Genomic DNA, 24,905 nt, shown 5'->3' on the forward strand with positions numbered 1-24,905 from the left:
AACACTTCTTTTGTGCTTCATACACACACACACACGCACACACACACACACAGACTAGACTGTCATTCTTAGAGTGACTATAACAAACTATACAATTAAGTAACACCCACACAACTTTAATTCTTAGGTCACTCAGAATTTTGAGCACATCAATTAGAATACACTGAAGAATTTTTCTAATAAGCTGTTAAATGAAAATACATATGTATAACTAAACTATGTATATATATTTATATTCTCTCTTTCCTGGGAGGGAAATAATCAGGAAGAATTAATTTAGATCTCTTTCTATCATTTTAAAAAAGTCATTAGTTAACACTTCTCAGTGTTCTAAGGGATAAATCATAAATCACAGAAACTAGGGGGTGGTCAACCGCTTTACTATTTTAGTACATTTTTCAGGAATTTACCGATATCAAATAAGAAGTAGGTCAGTTTTCATTTCCCATTATCTTTAGAGACTTTACAAGGAGTCTCTAGTCTTGTCTATAAAATAAGTCCACTTGAACTGATCTAAATAGAAATGAACCCTTGTAAAGACAGGTAGTGTTTTTTTCTACTCAGGGAGTTCAGTTTAATAAAATGGTGTGTATTACCATAAACCTAAGGACATTAAATAGGAGGGAAGGAATTCAGATTGTAAAGGATCAAGAGAGACAGAAACAGGGAAGAGAATTTCTTACTGGAGGCTGTAATATCCAAATTATATCATAATTCTCTTACATATGAATAAACTTTATATTTTTCAGAATTCTCCCTTATTTCATCCAGCAATATAAAGGCACTGGAGTCACCATTAAGTGAAAGTTTTACCAAATACGTATTTTTATGGGACTTCTCTGGTGGTCCAGTGGTTAAGGATCCACCTTGCAATGCAGGGGGGGCAGGTTTGATCCCTGGTTGGGGAACTAAGGTCTCATGTGCCACAGAGCAACTTAGGCCACGCAGGAGAACTGCTGAGCCTGTACACCACAACTAGAGAGTCTGAGTGGCAACAAAAAATCCTACATGATGCAATGAAGATCCCCCATGTTGCAACTAAGACCCAATGCAGCCAAATAGATAAATAATACAATTTTAAAAAGAAAATGAACAAAAAAATTTTAAAAATATATTTTCAAATGGTATTTACATGTGACCAACTCAAAGGAGACTCAGTTACAGTAGATTTTGGACATTACTAGCCCAGCTCATGTATCTTTGATTTTTGAATTAGAAGAATCCTAAACAAAAACCACTTTAGAGTTCAGACTGCTGTTTTCCTCTTTTCCTGGTTAGAAAAGAAGAACAATGGTTATTTAAATATATAGACGTACTCTCTCTGAGTGAACATTCCTTTCACCTTTTTAACTTTTAAGCTTTTTCTTAGAGAATGACTTTTACCTGTATTTCCCTGAATAGACAGGAGATCATTTGTAACACCCCTCAAAGCTTCAAGTGTGGAGTGGGTGATGTCATATGTTGGAAGAATAACATCTTGTGAATCCAGAGAGCCACACCATGAAATGATAGGTAAAGGGCCAGGGGTTTCATTGACTTTTCGATGCTCCAAAGGCCAGTCTCCAAGATTAACATAAAATTCTAAATCTGGGAGAAGGACCTAAATAAACAAAAGAATGTTTATCAGTGTCGGGAAGACCTCAGTCTTTGATACTAAATGCTTTGGTTCTTCGACTTTTAAAATTTTCTGATAAATTTGAAAATGGAAGAGAGAAGGATGCTTCTCAGTCATCAGTAGTATCAGATAATCAAGGGGCTTCCCCGGTGGCTCAGTGGTAAAGAATCTGCCTACCAATGCAGGAGACACAGGTTCAATGCCTGGGTAGGGAAGATCCCACATGCTGCAGGGCGACTAAGCCCATGGGCCACAACTACTGAGCCCACGTGCTGCAACTACTGAAGCCTGCATGCCCTATGGCCCGTGTTCAGCAACAGGAGAACCCACAGCCATGAGAAGCCTGCACACCACAGTTAGAGAGTAGTCCCCGCTCACCACAACTAGAGAAAAGCCTGTGCAGCAACAAAGACCCAGCACAGCCAAAAATAAACAAATAAATAACTTTTTTTTTTTTTTTAAGAAGGAAGAAAATCCAGAGTGAGGATGATGCATGACAATTCACTTAAGCAGGAAGTAGCCACCTCTCTTCAGAGCTGGCATTTAAAACTTGTGTGTATGTAACTATAGGTATGGAAACTTTGCGAAAGGCGTGAATGAATGGCTTCAAGCACCCTTTCTGCCAGCAGCCTAAGTGAGAATCTATAAAGTTAGACCCAAGCCCTTGTTTTCCTTCACTATCAAAACTCTTTATAACAACCGTGTTTGTTTTTGGAATCTGCTATCCATTTCCATCTTCATGCTCAATGCCGTAGTTTAGGCCTTTATCATCTCTTCCCTAGACTGTTCCAATACTTGTCCCTTACTAGATGTTCTGATTCTAGCCTCTCCTGCTGTCCACATTGTTGTTCAAATTTTCTAAAACCCAAATTAATGTTACTACTAAGCTTAAGAGTACCTTAATCCTATAGGACAAGGTCTAAACCCCCTGGCTGGAATTCAGGCCCTCACTATCTTGTTCCCGCTTAGCTTTGAATCTCATCTTCCATCTGCCCAAGGACCAGAAAACTTTACTCTCTAAAAACGCCACACACCTTAACATGTAATTCTCTTTACTTGGAATGCCCTTCTCCTACTTATTCACTTGGCAATCTCTTTTCATTCTCCACACCCAGAGCAAATATTACCTCCTCTATGACTTGCCTTCCTCGGACATTTTAACTCTGGGTTATCTACTTTTTTTATGTGCCTATCATGTTGTGGTATAATGTTGCTTGTGTTCATATCCCATCCTCACTTCCAAATAACAAAAACAAGTTCCCTAGAGTGAGCTGTTCAATAACCAGAGGTGAGTCTCATTTATCTTAAATCCCTTTTTAGTCACTGGGCAAAGAACCTGGAACAAAAGGGAAGGGCAAAGGGATATGATTCTTCACCCTAGTGCTCCCCTACTATCATTTAGTAGCTTATTTAATAAGGGATTCCCTGGTGGCTCAAACCGTAAAGAGCCTGCCTGCAATGCAGGAGACCTGGGTTCGATCCCTGGGTTGGGGAGATCCCCTGGAGAAGGAAATGGCAACCCACTCCAGGATTCTTGCCTGGAAAATCCCATGGACAGAGGAGCCAGATGGGCTGTACAGGCCATAAGCTCCACATCAGAAGTTTTCACTGTAGAGGAGGATTTCTCAATCTTGGCACCACTGACATTTTGGTCTGGGTAATTCTATCCTGAGGGCGTTGTCCTGCACATTGTAGAATTAGCAGAATCCCTGGCCTCTAGCCACCAGGTGCAGTAGCAAGTCCCCAGTTGCAACATTGCCAAATTCCTCTCAGAGGCAAATCATTCCTAGTTGAAAACCACATAAGCACAGAGATAAGGAAACACAGGGCAGAGTGGACTGGTGGTAGTCCAGGAAGAAGGAACCGCCTTTAGGATCAGATGCCCATAATATGCTCATATGACGGGCTGATGGGGAGGCAGGAGGCAGCTGCTATTTAAAATAAGAATTGATTGCAATCCCATATTTCATATGCTTGGGAATATATAACTCATATCAGGAAAGGTGGCGTTTGGGTAAGAAAACTACCTTCATGGCCTTTCTAGATGAGAAAGGTAAAAAAAAAATGCCCATTCTTCCTCCTTTATTCTGCACGATTGGGAATAAAGAATAACAAAAGGTAGTTTGAATTGCTCTGCTTCAGAGGATTTATAGGAGTTTTGTAAATATGGAAAGAAGGGCTGAATAGAGGGATAGAAGGAGGAGGTGCTGGGGATATGAAATCTTTTGGAAGACAGAAGCTCCAATCATGTTTCATAAGAAGCCTAGACATGAAGATCAGGGTCAGCCAGTGAGAAATTCCCAGAGGTAAGGATGACTGAGAGTCTTATTTTACACAGGGATGTCTATTTTTACATGTTAGGATTTTTGTTTTGCTTATTCTTCATTGGCACAAAATAACCTCTCTCTAGTACCTCAACATTCAACAAAGTGTACCATGCACACGATCTTTTAGAAGCACTTAGGATTAAAACAACGAAAATGTGTCCTAAGTTCAACTTATTTTGAGGTGACAAGAAGAAAACTGCTGCAGGAAGTGAAATCTGAATGGAAGGAGTATTCAGCAGGAACGGGGAAGCTCAAGAAGTCACCTTGCAACTATAAATGTCTGGGAGTTCACAGAGGACTTGGGAGAGTGCTATACGGTCTACCTACCTGAGATGAGGGCTCAAACTATTTAACTTAAGTATTAAAGGAAAGAGAAATCCAACTGATCCATACTTAGGTGGTAGACAGATGTCCATTTGCAAGCCTGGAATCCATTTTCATTCTTTACCATTATTATTCTAAGAATTAAATGTTACAAATAAATACTTAAACTATTTTGGTTTTGGAATCAATGAATTCATTCTCATACCTTTCTTGCTAGTGACAGCAAAATCTCATCTGAGAACATTTTGAAGTCTGTGTATTTCCCTAAAGATCTTCGGTAGATGTTGTTATTGAGAATCGTGTAATGAACAATAGCACCCCTCTCATCCCCAAACCTTTTCGGAACTTCAATTAGCATCTGCTGGAGATTAATGCTGGGGAAAGAAGCAAAATCTTTTTCAATCTGTGGTTCCTTGTCTGGACAAGACAGAGTTTTCTGCCAGGCCTGAGGATCCTCTTCTGGACACTCACAGTACTCATGGTACACTGGTCCTAAGGAAAGCAAAACATGTGGAATGCCAAGCTCCATTAACAAGCAATGCAACACAGGGAGTTGCTTCTGCCACTACTGTGAGCATGGGATGACTTCTTGGTAAACTCTAAGATTATCCAGACAGGGATAATCTACTGTAAACAAATCAGTGGTAAAAGTAATGTCAGAGTCTTGTGCTCTTACCTTCTGTCCCGTTTTCACCCCACCCTAGATAACCTAGTATAGCATATACTCTCTCAATGTAACATATAGCATATTATCTCCCAGTGTAACCTACTCATTCAATTCATTGATAAATTTATTTCCAATGAGCTATAAATGGCTGATGAGCATAAAACTTACCTTTCAACAAGGAAAAAGAGAATGTATTCCTTTTTAGGCATGATTATGTAGTAAGGCTGGTGATTTTTAAAGACAAGATAAGGTCTCTTCCTCTGAATTCCTAAAATTACCTCCATCAGCACATCTCAAAAAGGAAATATGAAACTCAGGGACATCTTGAAGTATAAGCTTAAAGTGGTCAGACATAAGTATGAAACTATTCTGAAGACTCATTTAAAAAAGAATTTGTGTAAAATTTATCTTATTTCACAATATATCCATATTTAATATAAAAATAATTTTAAAAGCTATTTAATTTTCTTGAAGATTTCTACTTCAGACCAGCATAAGAAATAGGGATCAATTTAAGCGTCCTACCAAAAACTACAAAAATATGGATAAAATATATGAAACAATAGTTTTTTAAGACATTGGCCATCAGGCAATGGATAGAGTTTGAGAGATGACAAACAAATGAGGTAAACTCTATAGTTCTTCAAGTTTACTGCCCAAGGGAGTTTCTAGGTTGTGCAACAGGCAGGAACAACCTGGGCAGAGCCCAGAAGTCTCACTGAGTTGAGACAGAGCTGAAAGTCCAAGGCAGCTAGAAGTTGTAGAATATACTGCACAGAGACAGAACTCCATAGATCTGTACAAGGTTCCTCTCAAATATTTAAGGCATACTGATCAATATGTATGTTTGAATAAACTGTCCAAAACAAAGAAAGAACTATCCATAAGGCCATAAGGATTAGAGGCAACAATACCCATGGTTCATACAGGGCTGGAAAAAGTGCCTATTCATACAAACCAAACTGGAAAGCATCCTAATTCATAGAGGTTGGACAGAATATGCAGAGACGTATTGCCTGAGTAATAAGGAATAATTAGCCCTAGACTAAACATGGCTCTGGGCCTGCCTAATAAATTGTAAAAGAAAATTTGAAGGATCAAGTTACTTCCAAACAACTTAATTGCATCCTAGAGAAAATCTCAAGAAGATGAGAAAGCATTGAGCAATGAGAAATACACTGGATAGAATTAATGACAAATTGAACATAATAGAAAGATTGTAAACTTAAACATATAGAAACTATATAAAATGAAATGGACAAAAATATAATTTTAAGTGAAAAGAGCTTAATCGAGTCATGGGGTAATTTCAAGCCTAATGTACGGGTAATTAGAATTCTTGGAAGACAGCTGAGATAGAACAGAAAAAATATTTGAAGAATTTATGGCCACTTTTATGCTGGATTTGATGAAAGCTATAAAATGAAAGATCCACAAATCTCAAGCATAAGAAATATGAAGAAACCTACACCAAAGCACATAATAATCAAATTGCTCAAAACAACTGATAAAGAGAAAAATATTTAGCAGGGGATCAAAGATATAGAAAATGGCAGATTTATAACTGGAAATAATGCAAGTGAGAAGATATAGAAGATAACAGAACAATATATTTCAAGTACTCAAAGGGGGAAAAAAAAAGTCGATCGAAAGCAAAGGAGAAAAGGAAAGAATAATCCATTTGAATGCAGAGTTCCAAAGAATAGCAAGGAGAGATAAGAAAGACTTCCTCAGTGATCAATGCAAGAAAACAGAGGAAAACAATAGAATGAGAAAGACTAGAGATCTCTTCAAGAAAATTAGAGATACCAAGGGAACATTTCATGCCAAGATGGGCACAATAAAGGACAGAAACAGTATGGACCTAACAGAAGAAGAAGGTATTAAGAAGAGGTGGCAGGAATACACAGAAGAACTATAAAAAAAAGATCTTCATGACGCAGATAACCATGATGGTGTGATCACTCACCTACAGCTAGACATCCTGGAATGCAAAGTCAAGTGAGCCTTAGGAAGCATCACTGCGAAAAAAGCTAGTGGAGGTGATGGAATTCCAGTTAAGCAGTTTCACATCCTAAAAGATGATGCTATGAAAGTGCTGCACTCAACATGCCAGGTAATCTGGAAAACTCAGCAGTGGTCACAGGACTGGAAAAGGTCAGTTTTCATTCCAATCCCAAAGAAAGGCAGTGCCAAAGAATGTTCAAGCTATTGCACAGTTGCACTCATCTCACATGCTAGCAAAGTAATGCTCAAAATTCTCCAAGCCAGGCTTCAACAGTACATGAACTGAGAACTTCCAGATATTCATGCTGGATTTACAAAAGGCAGAGGAATCAGAGATCAAATTGCCAACATACATTGGATCATAGAAAAAGCAATAGAGTTCCAGAAAAACATCTACTTTTGCTTCATTGACTACACTAAAGCCTTTGAATGTGTGGATCACAACAAACTGAGGAAAATTCAAGAGATGGAAATACCAGACCACTTTACCTGCCTCCTCAGAAATCTGTATGCAGGTCAAGAAGAAACAGTTAGAACCATACATGGAACAATGCACTGGTTCCATATTAGGAAAGGAGTATGTCAAGGCTGTATATTGTCCTCCTGCTTATTTAACTTATATGCAAAGGACATCATGTGAAATGCAGGGCAGGATGAAGCACAAGCTGGAATCAAGATTGCTGGGAGAAATATCAATAACCTCAGATATGCAGATGACACCACCCTTATGGCAGAAAGTGAAGAGGAACTAAAGAGCCTCTTGATGAAAGTGAAAGAGGAGAATGAAAAGCTGGTTTAAAACTCAACATTCAAAAAACAAAGATCATGACTTCCAGTCCCATCACTTCATGGCAAATAGATGGTGAAACAATGGAAACAGTGACAGACTTTATTTTCTTGGGCTCCAATATCACTGCAGATGGTGACTGCAGCCATGAAATTGAAAGTTGCTTGCTTCTTGGGAGAAAAGCTATGGCCAACCTAAACAGCACATTAAAAAGCAGAAACATTACTTTGCCAACAAAGGTCCATCTGGTCAAAACTACGGTTTTTCAAGTAGTCATGTATGGATGTGATAGTTGAACCATAAAGAAAGCTGAGCGCTGAAGAATTGATGCTTTTGAACTGTGGTGTTGGAGAAGACTCTTGGGAGTCCCTTGGACAGCCAGGAGATCCAACCAGTCAATCCTAAAGGAAATCAGTCCTGAATATTCATTGGAAGGACTGATGTTGAAGCTGAAACTCTCATACTTTGGCCACCTGATGCGAAGAACTGACTCTTTAGAAAAGACCCTGATGCTGGGAAAGATTGAAGGCATGAGGAGAAAGGAAGGACAGAGGATGAGATGGTTGGATGGCATCACCGGCTTGATGGACATGAGTTTGAGCAAGCTCCAGGAGATGGTGATGGACAGGGAAGCCTGGCATGCTGCAGTCCACGGGGCTGCAAACAGTCAGACATGACTGAGCAACTGAACTGAACTAATAATTCTACCGGGCAAAATATCTCTCAAAATAAAGACAACATAAAGATATTTTCAGATAGCTAAAAGCTGGAAGAACTAATCACCATCATCCTCACATTAAATGAAAAGTTAATAGGAATTCTTTAGGTAGAAGGCAAATAGTACTAAATGAAAACATGTACCTATGCAAAAGAATGAAGAGTACTAAATATGGTAACTACCTGGGTAAATACACAAGAATGTTTTTGCTTGTCATTTAAATCTCTTTAAATTACTTAATTTTTCTCTCCCCTAAGATATTAAGAGAATTGAATTCCAGGAGGTACATATATCACATTTATCCTTTTGCACATGTCTTTAACATCATCATAATGCAATCTGAAAGCCATGGGTTCTACACATAAGGTTGGCTCTGGTTTATGTAATAATTACTTACCTTTCAAAATATAGGGAGACTGAGCAACATGTTCATCACCATAAAGGACTTCTATTTTCAGCCCTTTACTGACAGTTTCATACATCCTATATCGCATCAAAAATGTTCCATCATTCCTGTCCAAAGGTTTAGGGACATGAATCCGAACTAACTCTTTAGGTGACAGAGATTTGATTACTACTCTGAATAGTGTTTGACCTGGAAAAAAAAAAAAAGTATAAGTATTTCTATTTCATGGTTCTGTTTCACAGAAGTTTATTTTTTCTTCTATTTAACTTTCACAGAAGTTTATTATTTTTACCATTTCATCAATGGTAAACAAAATTATTTTAGTTTTGAAGATCTTTGACACCAGTAACTATATTTGGTTTAGGTCTTCTAAACCAAGCAACTGAGGCCTGCAGCTCAAGATAGCAGAATAGAAGGATGTTTGCTCATCTCCTGTGAGAGCACCAGAATTGCAACTAGTTATTGAAGGAGTACGTCAAGGCTGTATATTGTCACCCTGTTTATAACTTCTATGCAGAGTACATCATGAGAAACGCTGGAGTGGAAGAAGCACAAGCTGGAATCAAGATTACTTGGAGAAATATCAATAACCTCAGATATGCAGATGACACCACCCTTATGGCAGAAAGTGAAGAGGAACTAAAAAACCTCTTGATGAAAGTGAAAGTGGAGAGTGAAAAAGTTGGCTTAAAGCTCAACATTCAGAAAACTAAGATCATGGCATCTGGTCCCATCACTTCATGGGAAATAGATGGGGAAAAATGGAAACAGTGTCAGACTTTATTTTTCTGGGCTCCAAAATCACTGCAGATGGTGACTGCAGCCATGAAATTAAAAGACACTTACTCCTTGGAAGGAAAGTTATGACCAACCTAGATAGCATATTAAAAAGCAGAGACATTACTTTGCCAACAAAGGTTCGTCTAGTCAAGGCTATGGTTTTTCCTGTGATCATGTATGGATGTGAGAGTTGGACTGTGAAGAAGGCTGAGCGCCGAAGAATTGATGCTTTTGAACTGTGGTGTTGGAGAAGACTCTTGCAAGTCCCTTGGACTGCAAGGAGATCCAACCAGTCCATTCTGAAGGAGATCAGCCCTGGGATTTCTTTGGAAGGAATGATGCTAAAGCTGAAACTCCAGTACTTTGGCCACCTCATGAGAAGAGTTGACTCATTGGAAAAGACTCTGATGCTGGGAGGGATTGGGGGCAGGAGGAGAAGGGGGCCACAGAGGATGAGGTGGCTGGATGGCATCACTGACTAGATGGACGTGAGTCTCAGTGAACTCCGGGAGTTGGTGATGGACAGGGAGGCCTGGTGTGCTGCGATTCATGGGGTCGCAAAGAGTCGGACATGACTGAGCGACTGATCTGATCTCTGATTGAAGAATCACTAACAGAATGCTGGTACCCAATAAAATAAGATACCCCACACCAAAAGACAAAGAAGCAGCTGGAGTAAGATCATAGTAGAGGTACAATCACGAAAAAATCAAATCCCATACTGACCAGATGGGTGACCGACAAACTGGAGAAAAATAATACCAAAGAAGTTCTCCCACATTGTGAAGGTTCTGAATCCCATGTCAGTTTTCCCAGCCTGGATATCTGACAAGGCAACTGGGAATCCCCAGGGAATCTAACCTTGAAAGCCAGCAGGACTTGGTTATAGGACTTCCACAGGACTGGGGGAAAAGACTCCAGTCTTGCAGGGCACAAACAAAATCCAGTGCGCACAAAGACCCTGAGGAAAGGGGCACTGACCCCACAGGAGACCGAACAAAACTACCTGCCAGTGTTTGAGGGTTTCCTATAGAGGTGTGGGCTGGCAGAGGCTCACCACAGGGATGGGGGAACTGGCGGCAGCAGTCCCAGAAGGTTCCTCTTGGCATAAGCCCTCTTGGAGGTTTCCATTAACCCAACCATAGACCCCAGGGTTGGGTCGCCTCAGGCCGGACAACTAATAGGGACGGAGCACAATCCTACCCATCAGCAGATAATTGGGTTAAAGCTTTACTGAGCAAGGCCTTGCCCACCAGAGCAAGACCCAATTTCTCCCACCACCAGTGACTCCCATCAGGAAGTTTACACAAGCCTCAGGCTCCTCCAATGGCACCCCACTCCAGTACTCTTGCCTGGAAAATCCCATGGACAAAGGAGCCTGGTAGGCTGTAGTCCATGGGGTCGCTAGAGTTGGACACGACTGAGAGACTTCACTTTTCACTTTTCACTTTCATGCATTGGAGAAGGAAATGGCAACCCACTCCAGCGTTCTTGCCTGGAGAATCCCAGGGACAGGGGAGCCTGCTGGGCTGCCATCTATGGGGTCACACAGAGTCGGACACGACTGAAGCGACTTAGCAGTAGGCTCCTCCACCAGAGGGCAGACAGAAGAAGCAAGAAGTACCACAATCCCACAGATGTGAGAAAAAACCATATCACAGAAAGTTAATCAGGATGAAAAAGCAGAAAGCTATCTGTCAAATGAAGGGACAAGATAAAACCCCTGAGAAAACAACTAAATGAACTGGAGATAGGCAACCTTCCAGAAAAAGAATTCAGAATAATGATAATGAACATGATCCAGGATCTTGGGAAAACAATGGAAGAGATGCAAGAAATGCATACCAAAGACCTAGAAGAACTAAAGAACAAAAAATAGAGATTGAATAATACACTAGAAGGAATCAAGAGAAGAATAACTGAGGCAAAGAACAGCTAAATGACCTTGAGGGCACAATGGTATAAATCAATGCCACAGAACAGAATATAGAAAAAAGAATTAAAAAAAAAAAAAAGGAAGACAGCCTAAGAGACCTGTGACAGAACATTAAATGCATCAACATTCACATTATAGGGGTCCCATAAGGAGCATAAAGAGAGAAAGGACCTGAGAAAATATCTGAAGAGACAACAGCTAAAAATTTTCCTAACATGGGAAAGGAAATAGTCAACAAAGTTCAGGAAGCACAGAGAGTCCCAAGGAGGAACACACCAAGACACATAGTAATCAAACTGACAAAAATTAAAGACAGATAAAACATTAAAAGCAACAAGGAAAAAATGACACATAACATACAAGGGAACTCCTTTCAGGTTGTCAGCTGATTTCTCAACAGAAACTCAAGCCAGAAGGGAATGGCATGATATATTCCAAGTGATGAAAGGGAAGAGCCGACAACCAAAAATACTCTACCCAGCAAGTCTGTCCTTCAGATTTGATGGAGAAATCAAAAGCCTTCCAGACAAGCAAAAGTTAAGAGAATTCAGCACCACCAAACCAGTTTTATCACAAATGCTAAGGAACTTCCCTAGGTAGGAAACACAAGAGAAGGAAAAGACCTACAAAAAATGAATACCAAATAATTAAGAAAATGGTAACAGGTTCATACATATTGATAGTTATCATAATATAAGTGAATTAAATGCACCAACCAAAAGACATAGACTGGCTGGACAGATGAAAACATGTGCATGTATGCACTTCCACTTACCACATCACTCTGCTTGACTCCCCCCCAAATTGTATGTAATTATTTTCTATTGTTAGGTTAATCATGTTCCCCATATGGCTTGCAATTGTAATTATCTTTTATTTTGTGTTTGGTTATTGATGTGAAAACTGATAAGCATCTTTTACTATTGTGATTATGTAACTGTTACTCACTTAATACCACTGTATCATGATTGGTCAACAGAAAAATAATAGAACTCTATATCACCAAAAACTAGGAACTAATAGAAAAACCTGTAATCATTTTTTGAAATCCAGATGCATACAAGAATTATCTTGGTTTTTTCTTGAAGAATACAAATGTTCAGGTATTGCTTTTTTTCTCCAGAGCTCCAGGTATGTTTCTATTGAGCAGCCATGTTTAAAAACAAATGGACTATATGATGATCCTTTATTTTTATCTAGTTTGTTTTACTTTTGTCATTTCATATTCAGTGCTCCCATTTCATTTACTTATGTTTCCCAATTTCTCTATCTCTTCTTTTTTTTTTTTTTTTCTGAAGTGCTTTCTCAAGCCTTTATCAAGCAAAGTAGAAAAGTTTTTGTATACATATAAATAGTATGTATTATATATATTTTAGAAAACATGAATCTTTACCTAATTAAAAACTGTATGATATTTTGATTTCACATGTTTGACTTAGTGTGACTAGAATGCTTGATTTCTAATTTTAAAAATTAGATATGCAATAAGCAGCAAAAATTTACTGTATAGCACAGGAACCTATAGTCAATATCTTATAATATTCTACAGTGGAAAATAATCTGAAAAATAATATATGTGTATGTGTATAACTGAATCACCTTCCTGTGGGCCTGAAACATTGTAAGTTAACTATGAGTTCAGTTCAGTTCAGTTGCTCAGTCATGTCAGATTCTTTGTGACTCCATGGACTGCAGCACACCAGGCCTCCCTGTCCTTCACCATCTCCCAGAGCTTGCTCAAACTCATGTCCATTGAGCTGGTGATGCCATCCAACCACCTCATCCTCTGCCATCCCCTTCTCCTCCTGCCTTCAATCTTTCCCAGCATCAGGATCTTTTCTAATGAATCATCTCTTTACATCAGGTGGCCAAAGTATTGGAGGTTCAGCTTCAGCATCAGTCAACCCAATGAATATTCAGGACTGATTTCCTTTAGGATTGACTGGTTTGATCGCTTTGCAGTGCAAAGGACTCTCAAGAGTATTCTCCAACACCATATTTCAAAAGCATCAATTGTTCAGTGCTCAGCCTTCTTGATGATCCACTCTCACATCCAAACATGACTACTGGAAAAACCATGGCTTTGACCATACAGAAGTCTGTTGCAAAGTAATGTCTCTGCTTTTTAATATGCTGTCTAGGTTGGTTATAGCTTTTCTTCCAAGGCGCAAGCAACTTTTAATTTCATGCCTGCAGTCACCATCTGCAGTAATTTTGTAGCCCAAGAAAATAAAGTCTGTCACTGTTTCCGTTGTTTCCCCATCTATTTGCCATGCAGTGATGGGACCAGATGCCATGATCTTTGTTTTTTGTATGTTGAGTTTTAAGTCAGCTTTTTCACTTTTCTCTTTCACTTTCATCAAGAGGCTCTTTAGTTCCTCTTTGCTTTATGCCATAAGGGTGGTGTCATCTGTATATAGAGGTTACTGATATTTCTCCTGGCAATCTTGATTCCAGCTTGTGCTTCATCCAGCCTGGCATTTCACATAAAGTACTCTGCATATAAGTTAAATAAGCAGGGTGACAATATACAGCTTTGCTGTACTCCTTTCCCAATTTGGAATTAGTCCATTGTTTCATGTTCAGTTCTAACTGTTGCTTCTTGACCTGCATACAGATTTCTCAGGAGGTAAGTAAGGTGGTCTGGTATTCCCATCTCTTGAAGAATTTTTCACAGTTTGTTGTGATCCACACAAAAGATTTAGCATAGTCAATGAAGAAGTAGTAGATGTTTTTCTGTATTCTCCTGCTTTTCCTATGATCCAACGGATGTTGGCAATTTGATCTCTGGTTCCTCAACCTTTTTCTAAATCCAGCTTGAATATCTGGAAGTTCTCAGTTCATGTGCTGTTAAAGCCTGGCTTGGAGAATTTTGAGCATTTCTTTGCTAGCATGTAAAATGAGTGTAATAGTGCATAGTTTGAGTATTCTTTGGCATTGCCTTTCTTTGGGATTGGAATGAAAACTGACCTTTTCCAGTTCAGTGGCCACTGCTGAGTTTTCCAAATTTGTTGACATATTGATTGCAGCACTTTCACAGCATCATCTTTTAGGATTTGAAATAGCTCAACTGGAATTCCATCACTTCCACTAGCTTTGTTCATAGTGATGCTTCCTAAGGCCCACTTGACTTCACACTCCAGGACAACTGGCTCTAGGTGAGTGATCACACCATCGTGATTACCTGGGTCATTAAATATTTTTTGTATGGTTCTTCTGTGTATTCTTGCCACCTCTTCTTAATATCTTCTTCTTCTAAGTCCATGCCATTTATGTCCTTTGTTGTGCACATCTTTGCATGAAATGTTCCCTTGGAATCTCCAATTTTCTTGAAGAGATCTCTAGTCTTTCCCATTCTATTGTTTTCCCTCCATTTCTTTGCATTGGTCAGTTAAGAAGGCTTTCTTACCTCTTCTTGTTATTCTTTGGAATTACATTCAGATGGGTATATCTTTCTTTTTCTTCTCTGCCTTCTCTTCTTTTCTCAGCTATTTGTAAGGCCTCCTCAGACAACCATTTTGCCCTTTTACATTTCCTTTTCTTGGGGATGATTTTGATCACTGCTTCCTTTACAATGTTACTAACTTGTCCATAGTTCTTCAGGCATTTCTGTCATCAGATCTAATCCCTTGAATTTATTTGTCACTTCTACTGTGTAATTATAAGGGATATGATTTAGGTTCTACCTGAATGGTCACATGGTTTTCCCTACTTTCTTTAATTTAAGTCTGAATTTCTCCTTTGGGTAGGTTTAAAAGCCCATTTCAGTTCAGTTGCTCAGTCGTGTTTGATTGTGACCCCATGGACTTCAGCATGCCAGGCTTCCCTCTCCTTCACCATCTCCTGGAGCTTGCTCAAACTCATGTTCACTGAGTCGGTGATGCCATCCTACCATCTCATTCTCTGTCATCCCTTTCTCCTCCTGCCTTCAGTCTTTCTCAGCATCAGGGTCTTTTCCAATGACTCAGTTCTTCGCATCAGGTGGCCAAAGTATTGGAGTTTCAGCTTCAGCATCAGTCCTTCCAATGAATAATCAGGACTGATTTCCTTTAGGATTTACTAGTTTGATCTCCTTGCAGTCTAAGGAACTCTCAAGAGTCTTCTCTAACACCACAGTTCAAAAGCATCCATAAACTTTTACGATGGCATAGCTCTAAGGAAATTCCACTTTCTCCTTATAAAGTATGAACAAGCCTTCTTTGTAATCCATTTTAATACCTAATAGCCCTTAATTCTGAAGAAATTTTCCTTCCATTTCCTTAAGTAGAGAGAGATTATAGTTATTTATTAGATTTGCACAAATGCAACACACTCACCTACATACAAACTCACACACCTTGTAAATACTAGATGTACCCCTCTAAGCTTCTTTCCTAGAATTGAAATGAAACAGTTACATTAGGTTACTCTATCATTCCTTTCAACTGACAATACCTACTTAGTAAACTTTCCCTTCTCTTTTTGCAGTGTATTTTTTAGGCTTTGAAACAATACTGTTGCAGGAATAAACATTGGGACTTCTTTCTTTAGAGAGGATAGTGGACATACCTGCACTCAGTGCAGATCTGATCCTCAAGCACTTTGACAACAAGGAGCAGTGAATATCCTAATCACAGTTTATTACCATATCAAAGCAAAATGTTTAAAGAAAAGTGGTGAATCTTCTGAAATACACAGTCTTGGTAAACAGCAAATTGTGATCAAAGAAATCTTTCATATCTATCTATATTTAATAATATTCAAATATTAAACATATTTAACATATATTTTTGAAATTACTGAAGAAAAAATTTTATTTTTCCTATTCTTAGTTTCTGAATCTAGTGAGTGATGTTTCTACATTTTTTGATCTTCAAAGGTTTTATTTTTTTTCTTGTGGGTCAGAAAAAATGTTTCTTACTCTCTTCAGTTTAGTAATAGTAATGTAGTGTCTGATATATTGCTAGTAAATAATTAAGTACCAAACACATACATTTTAGGAGTTTTGAAAAAGTGTGATAAAATTATGAAAGATATCTGCCTAAATAAATGAAATGAGATAACTGTAAGGGATGTTGTAAAAAAAAAAAGGGTAATAATGTGAAATTATTATAAACGTTGGTCAATCACCTGAAATGCTTAATGAAACATATAAATCATTGCTTTGTGTTATTTCCCACTTAGTTTCAGAAAGGCAAAGTGATGTGGCAGACTGAAAATCAGGAAGGCAGTGCCTGGGGACTAAAAAGCCATTTCCATCATTCTCTCCAGATTGGAAACAGGACAGAAAAGCTTCTTATCACCTATCAAATGGTTCTATCTTCCATAAGTTTATGATTTTAAATAAAACACAGATAGTACAAGCATATTAATAACTATGTGACACTTTGAAAGAAGCTTCGCTTACAGAAGAAATCTCCAGAACACTTCATTAATGTAAAATTGATCAGGACTAAATTAGAAATAAGCAATCCTACCCTCATAAAATATTGAAAAGCAGAGACATTACTTTGCCAACAAAGGTCCGTCTAGTCAAGGCTATGGTTTTTTCAGTGGTCATGTATGGATGTGAGAGTTGGACTGTGAAGAAAGCTGAGTGCCGAAGAATTGATGCTTTTGAACTGTGGTGTTGGAGAAGACTCTTGAGAGTCCCTTGGGCTTCGAGGAGATCCAACCAATCCATTCTGAAGGGGATCAGCCCTGGGATTTCTTTGGAAGGAATGATGCTAAAGCTGAAACTCCAGTACTTTGGCCACCTCATGAGAAGAGTTGACTCATTGGAAAAGACTCTGATGCTGGGAGGGATTGGGGGCAGGAGGAGAAGGGGACAACATAGGATGAGATGGCTGGATGGCATCACTGACTCGATGGATGTGAGTCTGGGTGAACTCCAGGAGTTGGTGACGGATAGGGAGGCCTGGCGTGCTGCGATTCATGGGGTTGCAAAGAGTCGGACATGACTGAGCGACTGAACTGAACTGAACCCTCATAAAAGAGAAAACAATGCTATGCTATGCTATGCTATGCTAAGTCTATTCAGTCGTGTCCGACTCTGTGCGACCCCATAGACAGCAGCCCACCAGGCTCCCCTGTCCTTGGGATTCTCCAGGCAAGAACACTGGAGTGGGTTGCCATTTCCTTCTCCAATGCATGAAAGTGAAAGTGAAAGTGAAGTCGCTCAGTTGTGTCGGACTCTCAGCGACCCCATGGACTACAGCCTACCAGGCTCCTCCGTCCATGGGATTTTCCAAGCAAGAGTACTGGAGTGGGGTGCCATTGCCTTCTCCAAAAAGAGAAAACAAGAAGAGTGTCATTTCAAATGGCTTCAAATAGAAGGAATGTGAATTTTAATTTGCCCTGGAGGCTAATATAATGGAACAGAAATGAAGTGAGCTTGAGCTTTTTTGTTCTATAAATTCACACTTCTTTATGAAAGATAGCAAATTGAATAAGAATGCAGTGACTAAAGGAGACAAAAGAGGTTGGCAGTATCAAAACTTTATATCATTAGACTTGGAAATTTTGAAAACTTTTGATTGGGAAAGAAAGCATTTTTTAAAAAATTCACTTACTTAGGGGGACTGTGCCTGTCCCTGAGCTTGAGATTTTCATATCTCTTATTTATTTCCTCCAAGAACTTGTGAGAAAGGTATTTGTCATCCTATATTACAGATCAGGAAGCCAAAGGCTATCATGAAGAAGTTCAGTAACTTCACCAAGATCTCATATATATGAGTAGCATAACCAAAATTTGCACACAGCTTGACTATTTCTTCCTTCAAAGTCCATATTGAATCCAATTTGTCACACTGTGTAAAGTTGATATATAGATTCCCCTTCATGGATCACAGCACTGTCATGGTGAAGAGGCTTGTATAACTCAGTGAAGCTATGAAGCTATGTCATGCAGGGCCACCTAAGACAGATGGGTCACAGTGAAGAATCTGATAAAACATGGTCCACTGGAGAGGGAAATGGCAACCCACTCCAGTATTCTTGTCTGGAGAACACTATAGACAGTATGAAAAGGCTAAAAGATATAACACCAGAAGATGAGCCTCCCAGGTAAGAAGCTGTCCGATATGGGTAAGAAGCTTCCCAATACTAGTGAAGAGCAGATGGCAATTACTAGTAGCTCTAGTAAGAATGAAATAGCTGGGTCAAAGCAGAAATGACACTCAGTTGTGGATGTGTCTAGTGGTGAAAGTAAAGTCTGATGCTGTAAAGAATATTGCATACGAACCTGGAATGTTAGATTCATGAATCAAGGTAAATTGGACGTGGTCAAACAGGAGACAGCAAGAGTGAACATGGACATCTTAGGAATTGGTGAACTAAAATGGACAGGAATGAAAGTGAAAGAAAGTGATGAGGGGCTTCCCTGGTGGCTGCAATGGGGGAGACTGGGGTTCAGTCTCTGGGTCAGGAAGATTGCCTGGAAAAAGGAATGGCTACCCACTCACTCCAGTATTCTGTCCTAGAGAATTCCATGGACACAGGACCCTGGCAGGCTACAGAATGGGAGAATTTAATTCAGATGACCATGATATCTACTACTTTGGGTGAGAATCCTTTAGAAAAAATGGAGTAGCCCTCATAGTCAACAAAAAAGTCCAAGAGGCAGTACTTGGTACCTGGATGCAATCTCAAAAATGACAGAATAATCTCAGTTCAGTTCCAAGGCAAAGCATTCAATATCACAGTAACCCAAGTCTATGTCCCAACCACTGACACAGAAGAAGCTGAAGCTGACCAGTTATGAAGACCTACAAACCCTTCTAGAATTAACATCAAAAAAGATATCCTTTTCATCTTAGGGGATTGGAATGCATAAGTAGGAAGTCAAGACTTACCTGGAGTAACGGGCAAGTTCGGCCTTGGAGTACAAAATGAAGCAGGGCAAAGGCTAACAGAATTTTGTCAAGAGAACACACTGGTCATAGCAAAAGCTCTTTTCCAACAACTCAACAGATGACTCCACATATGAACATAACCCAGATGGTCAATAACGAAATCAGATTGTTTATATTCTTTGCAGCCAAAGATGGAGACAGTCTATACAGTCAGCAAAAACAAGACCTGTTGCTGACTGTGGCTCAGATCAGCAAAATTCAGGCTCAAATTGAAGAAAATAGGGAAAACCACTAGACCATTCAAGTATGACCTAAATCAAATCCCTTATGATTATATAGTGGATGACAAATATAGTCAAGTGTTTAGATCCAGTAGACAGAATGCCTCAAGAACTAAGGATGGTGGTTCCTAACATTGTATAGTAGGCACTGACTAAAACCATCCCAAAGAAAAAGAAATGCAAACAGGCGAAGTGGTTGTCTGAGGAGGCTTTACAAAGACCTGAGGAAAGAAGAGAAAAGAAGGGCAAGGGAGAAAGGGGAAGATATACCCAACTGAATACAGAGTTCCAGAGAATAGCAAGGAGAGATAAGAAGGTGTTCTTCTATGAACAATGCAAAGAAATAGAGAAAAACAATAAAATGGGAAAGATTAGAGATCTCTTCAAGAAAAGTGGTATCAAGGGAACAATTCATGCAAGGATGGGCACGAGAAAGGACATAAACAGCAAGTAGACCTAACAGAAGTAGAAGAGTAAGAAGAGGTAGCAAAAATACACAGAAGAACTATATAAGAAAGGTCATAATAACCCAAATAACCAATGGTGTGGTCACTCACCTAGAGCCGGACATTCTGGAGTGTGAAGTCAAGTGGGCCTTAGAAAGCATTGCTACAAACAAAGTTAGTGGAGTTTACAGAATTCCAGCTGAACTATTTAAAATATTAAAAGATGATGCTGTTAAAGTGCTGCACTCAATATATCAGCCAATTTGGAAAGCTCAGCAGTGGCCACAGGACTGGAAAAGGTCATCTTTCATTCCAATTCCACAGAAGGGCAATGCCAAAGAATATTCAAACTAATGTACAATTGTGCTCTTTTCACATGCTAACAAGGTTATGCTCAAAATCCTTCAAGCTAGGCTTTAGCAATATGTGAAGCAAGAAATTCCAGAGGTACAAGCTGGATTTCCAAAGGGTAGAGGAACCAGAGATCAAATTGCCAACATCCATTTTACCATAGAGAAAGCAAGGGAATTCCAGAAAAACACCTACTTCCACTTCATTGACTAATTTAAAGCCTTTGACTATATGGATCACAACAAACTGTGGAGAATTCTTCAAGAGATGGGAATGCCAGACCACCTTACCTGTCTCCTGAGAAATCTGTATGTGGGTCAAGAAGCAACAGTTAGAACCAGAACAATAGACTGGTTCAACAGACTGGTTCAACATTGGGAAAGAAGTACTTCATGGCTGTATACTGTCATCCTGCTTATTTAACTTATAAGCAGTTAAATATGACCATATTTAATAGTTAATACTATGACCAGTGTGTTCTCTTGACAAAATTCTGTTAGCCTTTGCCCTGCTTCATTTTGTACTCCAAAGCCGAACTTGTCTGTTACTCCAGGTAAGTCTTGACTTCCTGCTTATGCATTCCAATCCCCTAAGATGAAAAGGATATCTTTTTTGATGTTAATTCAAGAAGGTTTTGCAGAGTACATCATGCAAAATGTCATGCTGGATGAATCACAAGCTGGAATCAAGATTGCCTGGAGAAGTATCAATAACCTCAGATATGCAGATGATACCACTGTAATGGCAGAAAGTGAAAAGGAACTAAAGAGCTTCTCGATGAAGGTAAAAGAGGAGAGTGAAAGAGCTGGCTTGAAACTCAACATTTAAAAAACTAAGATCATAGATCAGGTCCCATCACTTCATGGCAAATATAAGGGGCAAAAGCAGAAACAGGGACAGATTTTACTTTCCTGGGCTCCAAAATCACTGGGGACAGTGACTACAGCCATAAAATTTAAAGATGCTTGCTCCTTCAAAGAAAAGCTATGACAAACCTAGACAGCGTATTAAAAAGCAGAGACGTCACTTTGCCAACAAAGGTCCGTATAGTCAAAACTATGGTTTTTCCAGTAGTCATGTATGCGTGTGAGAGCTGGACCATAAAGAATGCTGAGCATCAAAGAATTGATGCTTTTGAATTGTTCTGGAGAAGATTCTCGAGAGTCCCTTGGACTGCAAGGAGATTAAACCAGTCAATCCTAAAGGAAATCAACCCTGAATATTTAATGGAAGGACTGATGCTGACGCTGAAGCTCCAATACTTTGTTTTTGTTTCGATGTTCCAATACTTTGGCCACCCAATGTGAGAAGCCAGCTCATTGGAAAAGACCTTGATACTGGGAAATATTGAAGGCAAAAGAAGGGGACAACAGAGGATGAGATGGTTAGATAGCATCACTGACTCAATGGATATGAATTTGAGCATATTCTGGCAGATAGTGGAGGACAGAGGAGCCTGGCGTGCTGCAGTTCATGGTGTCACAAAGAGTTGGACATGACTTAGTGACTAAGAACAACAAGGTTCTCAAAATTCATAGTTGGAAAAATAACCTCTGTCATTCCTGTTACAATGGAGTCTTCATCTCCCTTTTTGTTTAGGAATTTTATTAATGCTCTCTACGCAACAAAAGGGCTGACTCCACCTGGCCGAGGGAACAGTCCTGAAGGCCAACTTGGTACAACTTGAGGCTAAATGGAAATCCTCCCAAATGTATGAGTGCCTGCTAATTGGGAATATTCTACAGGAACCTATTGAAAACAGTGATCTTATTAACAATACCAGTGATTTGATAAAAAAGAAAGACCATGAATGAGGTATTGAAAGCGTTGGGAATCTGGACATGACTTTGACATTTATCTACTGTGGAACCACAGGAAAAATATTTATTTTCACTAAGCTTGTTTCTTACAGGAATTGTGAAGAGAATAATACCAGTCCTTCCTATCCTAGTGACTCAGACAGTAAAGAATTTGTCTGCAATGAAGGAGACCTGGGTTCAAACCCTCGGCCGGGAAGATCCCCTGGAGAAGGGAATGGCTACCCACTCCATAATGTTGCCATGGACAGAGGAGCCTGGTGGGCTACAGTTCAGGGAGTCGCAAAGAGTTGGACACGACTGAGTGACTAACACTCTTACTAACTCACAAGATGATTAAGGAGAGCATATGAAACAAAGCACAACTCAAAACACTGAAGTGCTACATAACTAGGAGGTAAGATAATTTTACGGAGGTATTACTGATGAAGGCAGAGGACGACTGAGTAGAAAAGAGTCCTGGTATCTTCTATCTAGACATACTCCAAACACCCTCTCTCCATCTCTTTCTTTTCTTCTACAATAATTACTGAGCAACTCTGCCAGGCACTGTGTTAGATGCTGGGAATATAACAATGTCAACAGGTTTTGCCTACATTCATAACAGAAGGAAGTACTCAATTTAAGTCAGAGGTTACTGAAAATAAAGATATAGATTGGTTTCTTCCTCATCCCAAATCACGGACCCCCAAATTTCTGTCTGTGAACTCCTGTTTGAAATCCCCCTGTTTTAGACCATTCAAGTTCACGTTTGCTATCTAGGTTCCTGGAGACATGCGGCATAATAATAGTACTCAGATAAGTGTAACACTGTTAAATGAGAGTGCTAATAAGGGAATCTTGCTAAGTCATGTAAGATTACAGTTTGAGAAAATTTTCCGTATTTTTCATTTAGTTCTTGGAGAAAGAAATTTTTCAGGACTTGAAAGTGAATGATGTTAGCAGAAAATGTAAAGACAGGTTGGGTGAGATTTCAGAAATATAGGGCAGGTTTTTAAACGGAAGCCAGGAATCATATCCTGAAAGGAGAACCTAAAGGAATAAAAGTGAGGTTGTTTGAAAACACTTGGTGAAAGTCTTTAGTTTGTTTCCTTATGACTTTTCTCTTGATTATTAAAACATTATGTTCGTTTGGGGGTAAAAAAGAAGAGTGAAAAAAAAATGTGTTACTGTCTTGCTGTGACCACCAATAATCCTGATGTATGAGGTACAGGTTCATTTATTTATTATGACTTGGAATAAAACTATATAATTTGTTTCCTGTTGCATCCTTAAACTTGTATGCTGCTGCTGCTAAATCGATTCAGTCGTGTCCGACTCTATGCGACCTCACAGATGGCAGCCCACCAGGCTGCCCCGTCCCTGGGATTCTCCAGGCAAGAACACTGGAGCGGGTTGCCATTTCCTTCTCCAATGCATGAAAGTGAAAGTGAAAGTGAAGTCGCTCAGTTGTGTCCGACTCTTAGCGACCCCATGGACTACAGCCTACCAGGCTCCTCCGCCCATGGGATTTTCCAGGCAAGAGTACTGGAGTGGGGTTCCATTGCCTTCTCTGTAAACTTGTATAAGCATTACTAAATAATATTTTAAAACATCAAAAATTTTACTGTGATTTGAAACACACAAAACTGACCATCTTAACCATTTTTAAGTGTACATTTCAGTAGTGTTAAGTGTATTCACATTTTTTGTGCACAAACTAGACCTTTTTCATTTTGGAAAACTTGAAACTCTGTACCATTCAACAACTTCTCATCTCCCTCTTCCATCAGCCCCTGGCAATGACCATTTTCCTTTCTCTTTCTTTGAATTTGACTACTTTAGATACCTTATAGTGGAATGAAAGTGCTACTTTAAATAGCTGTTAAATATTCCATCACATGAATGTACCATGCTTTGTTTAACAACTATCTTATAGCTGCTCTTTAAAATATTGTAATAAATAATCATAATGGGGCAAGAATATCCTTGCTCATAAGTCTTTGACTACATGCTGATCATTTTCACAGAAGTCTGATTATCAGATTAAAAGGCATGGACATTTTTCATAAATGACTTTTTTTTTTTCATTTTTACATATTCATTTCATTTCATTTTTACATTTTTTAACTGTTGAGACATATATTTTGCACATTAGGTTTGTAAATGTTTAAGATTCTTCATGGAAAATTACTTTCTAGAAAGATTTGACCAATTTGCTCCCACCAGCAGAGGATGAAGGTCATTGTCTAAGAGTATTCATTAACAGCTTCTGAGTATTAGCAGTTAAAAAAAAATGCCATTATTTTTATATTAAAAATGGAATAAAAATATAATTTTATTTGAATTTATGCACGTGTGTTAGCTAAGTCCAACACTTTGTGATCCTATGGACTGTAGCCTTCCAGGCTCCTCTGTCCATGGGATTCTCTGGGCAAGAATACTGGAGTGGGTTCCCATCTCTACTCCAGGCGATTTCCCCACCCAGAGATGGAACCCACTGTCTCTTAAGTCTCGTGCATTGCCAGGTGGGTTCTTTACGAGTAGTGCCATCTGGGAAGCCTATTTGAATTTATAGTTCTTTCATTAAAAGTAAGATTAACAGTATTTTATTTTGGATCATATAACTTCC

At 39.1% G+C, this 24,905-nt stretch overlaps 1 protein-coding gene across 4 annotated transcripts in view; it reads right to left on the reverse strand.

Moving 5' to 3' along the window:
* LOC109569844 (protein O-glucosyltransferase 3) overlaps positions 1–24,905 on the reverse strand; it is a 147,024-nt gene that overhangs the window by 10,989 nt on the left and 111,130 nt on the right. For 3 of the 4 annotated variants that reach the window (XM_070803369.1, XM_070803370.1, XM_070803371.1), the window contains 3 exons: positions 8,843–9,040; positions 4,472–4,758; positions 1,384–1,600 (listed from right to left, as the gene is read on the reverse strand). In XM_070803369.1, coding sequence (XP_070659470.1) covers positions 1,384–1,600; positions 4,472–4,758; positions 8,843–9,040 — 702 coding nt within the window. Of the gene's footprint in view, positions 1–1,383; positions 1,601–4,471; positions 4,759–8,842; positions 9,041–24,905 lie in introns of those variants that run through there. The other variant, XM_019975553.2, reaches the window with a different exon arrangement.

This window comes from Bos indicus, chromosome 15 (assembly GCF_029378745.1).
Source record: "Bos indicus isolate NIAB-ARS_2022 breed Sahiwal x Tharparkar chromosome 15, NIAB-ARS_B.indTharparkar_mat_pri_1.0, whole genome shotgun sequence".
Classification (NCBI taxonomy): domain Eukaryota; kingdom Metazoa; phylum Chordata; class Mammalia; order Artiodactyla; family Bovidae; genus Bos; species Bos indicus.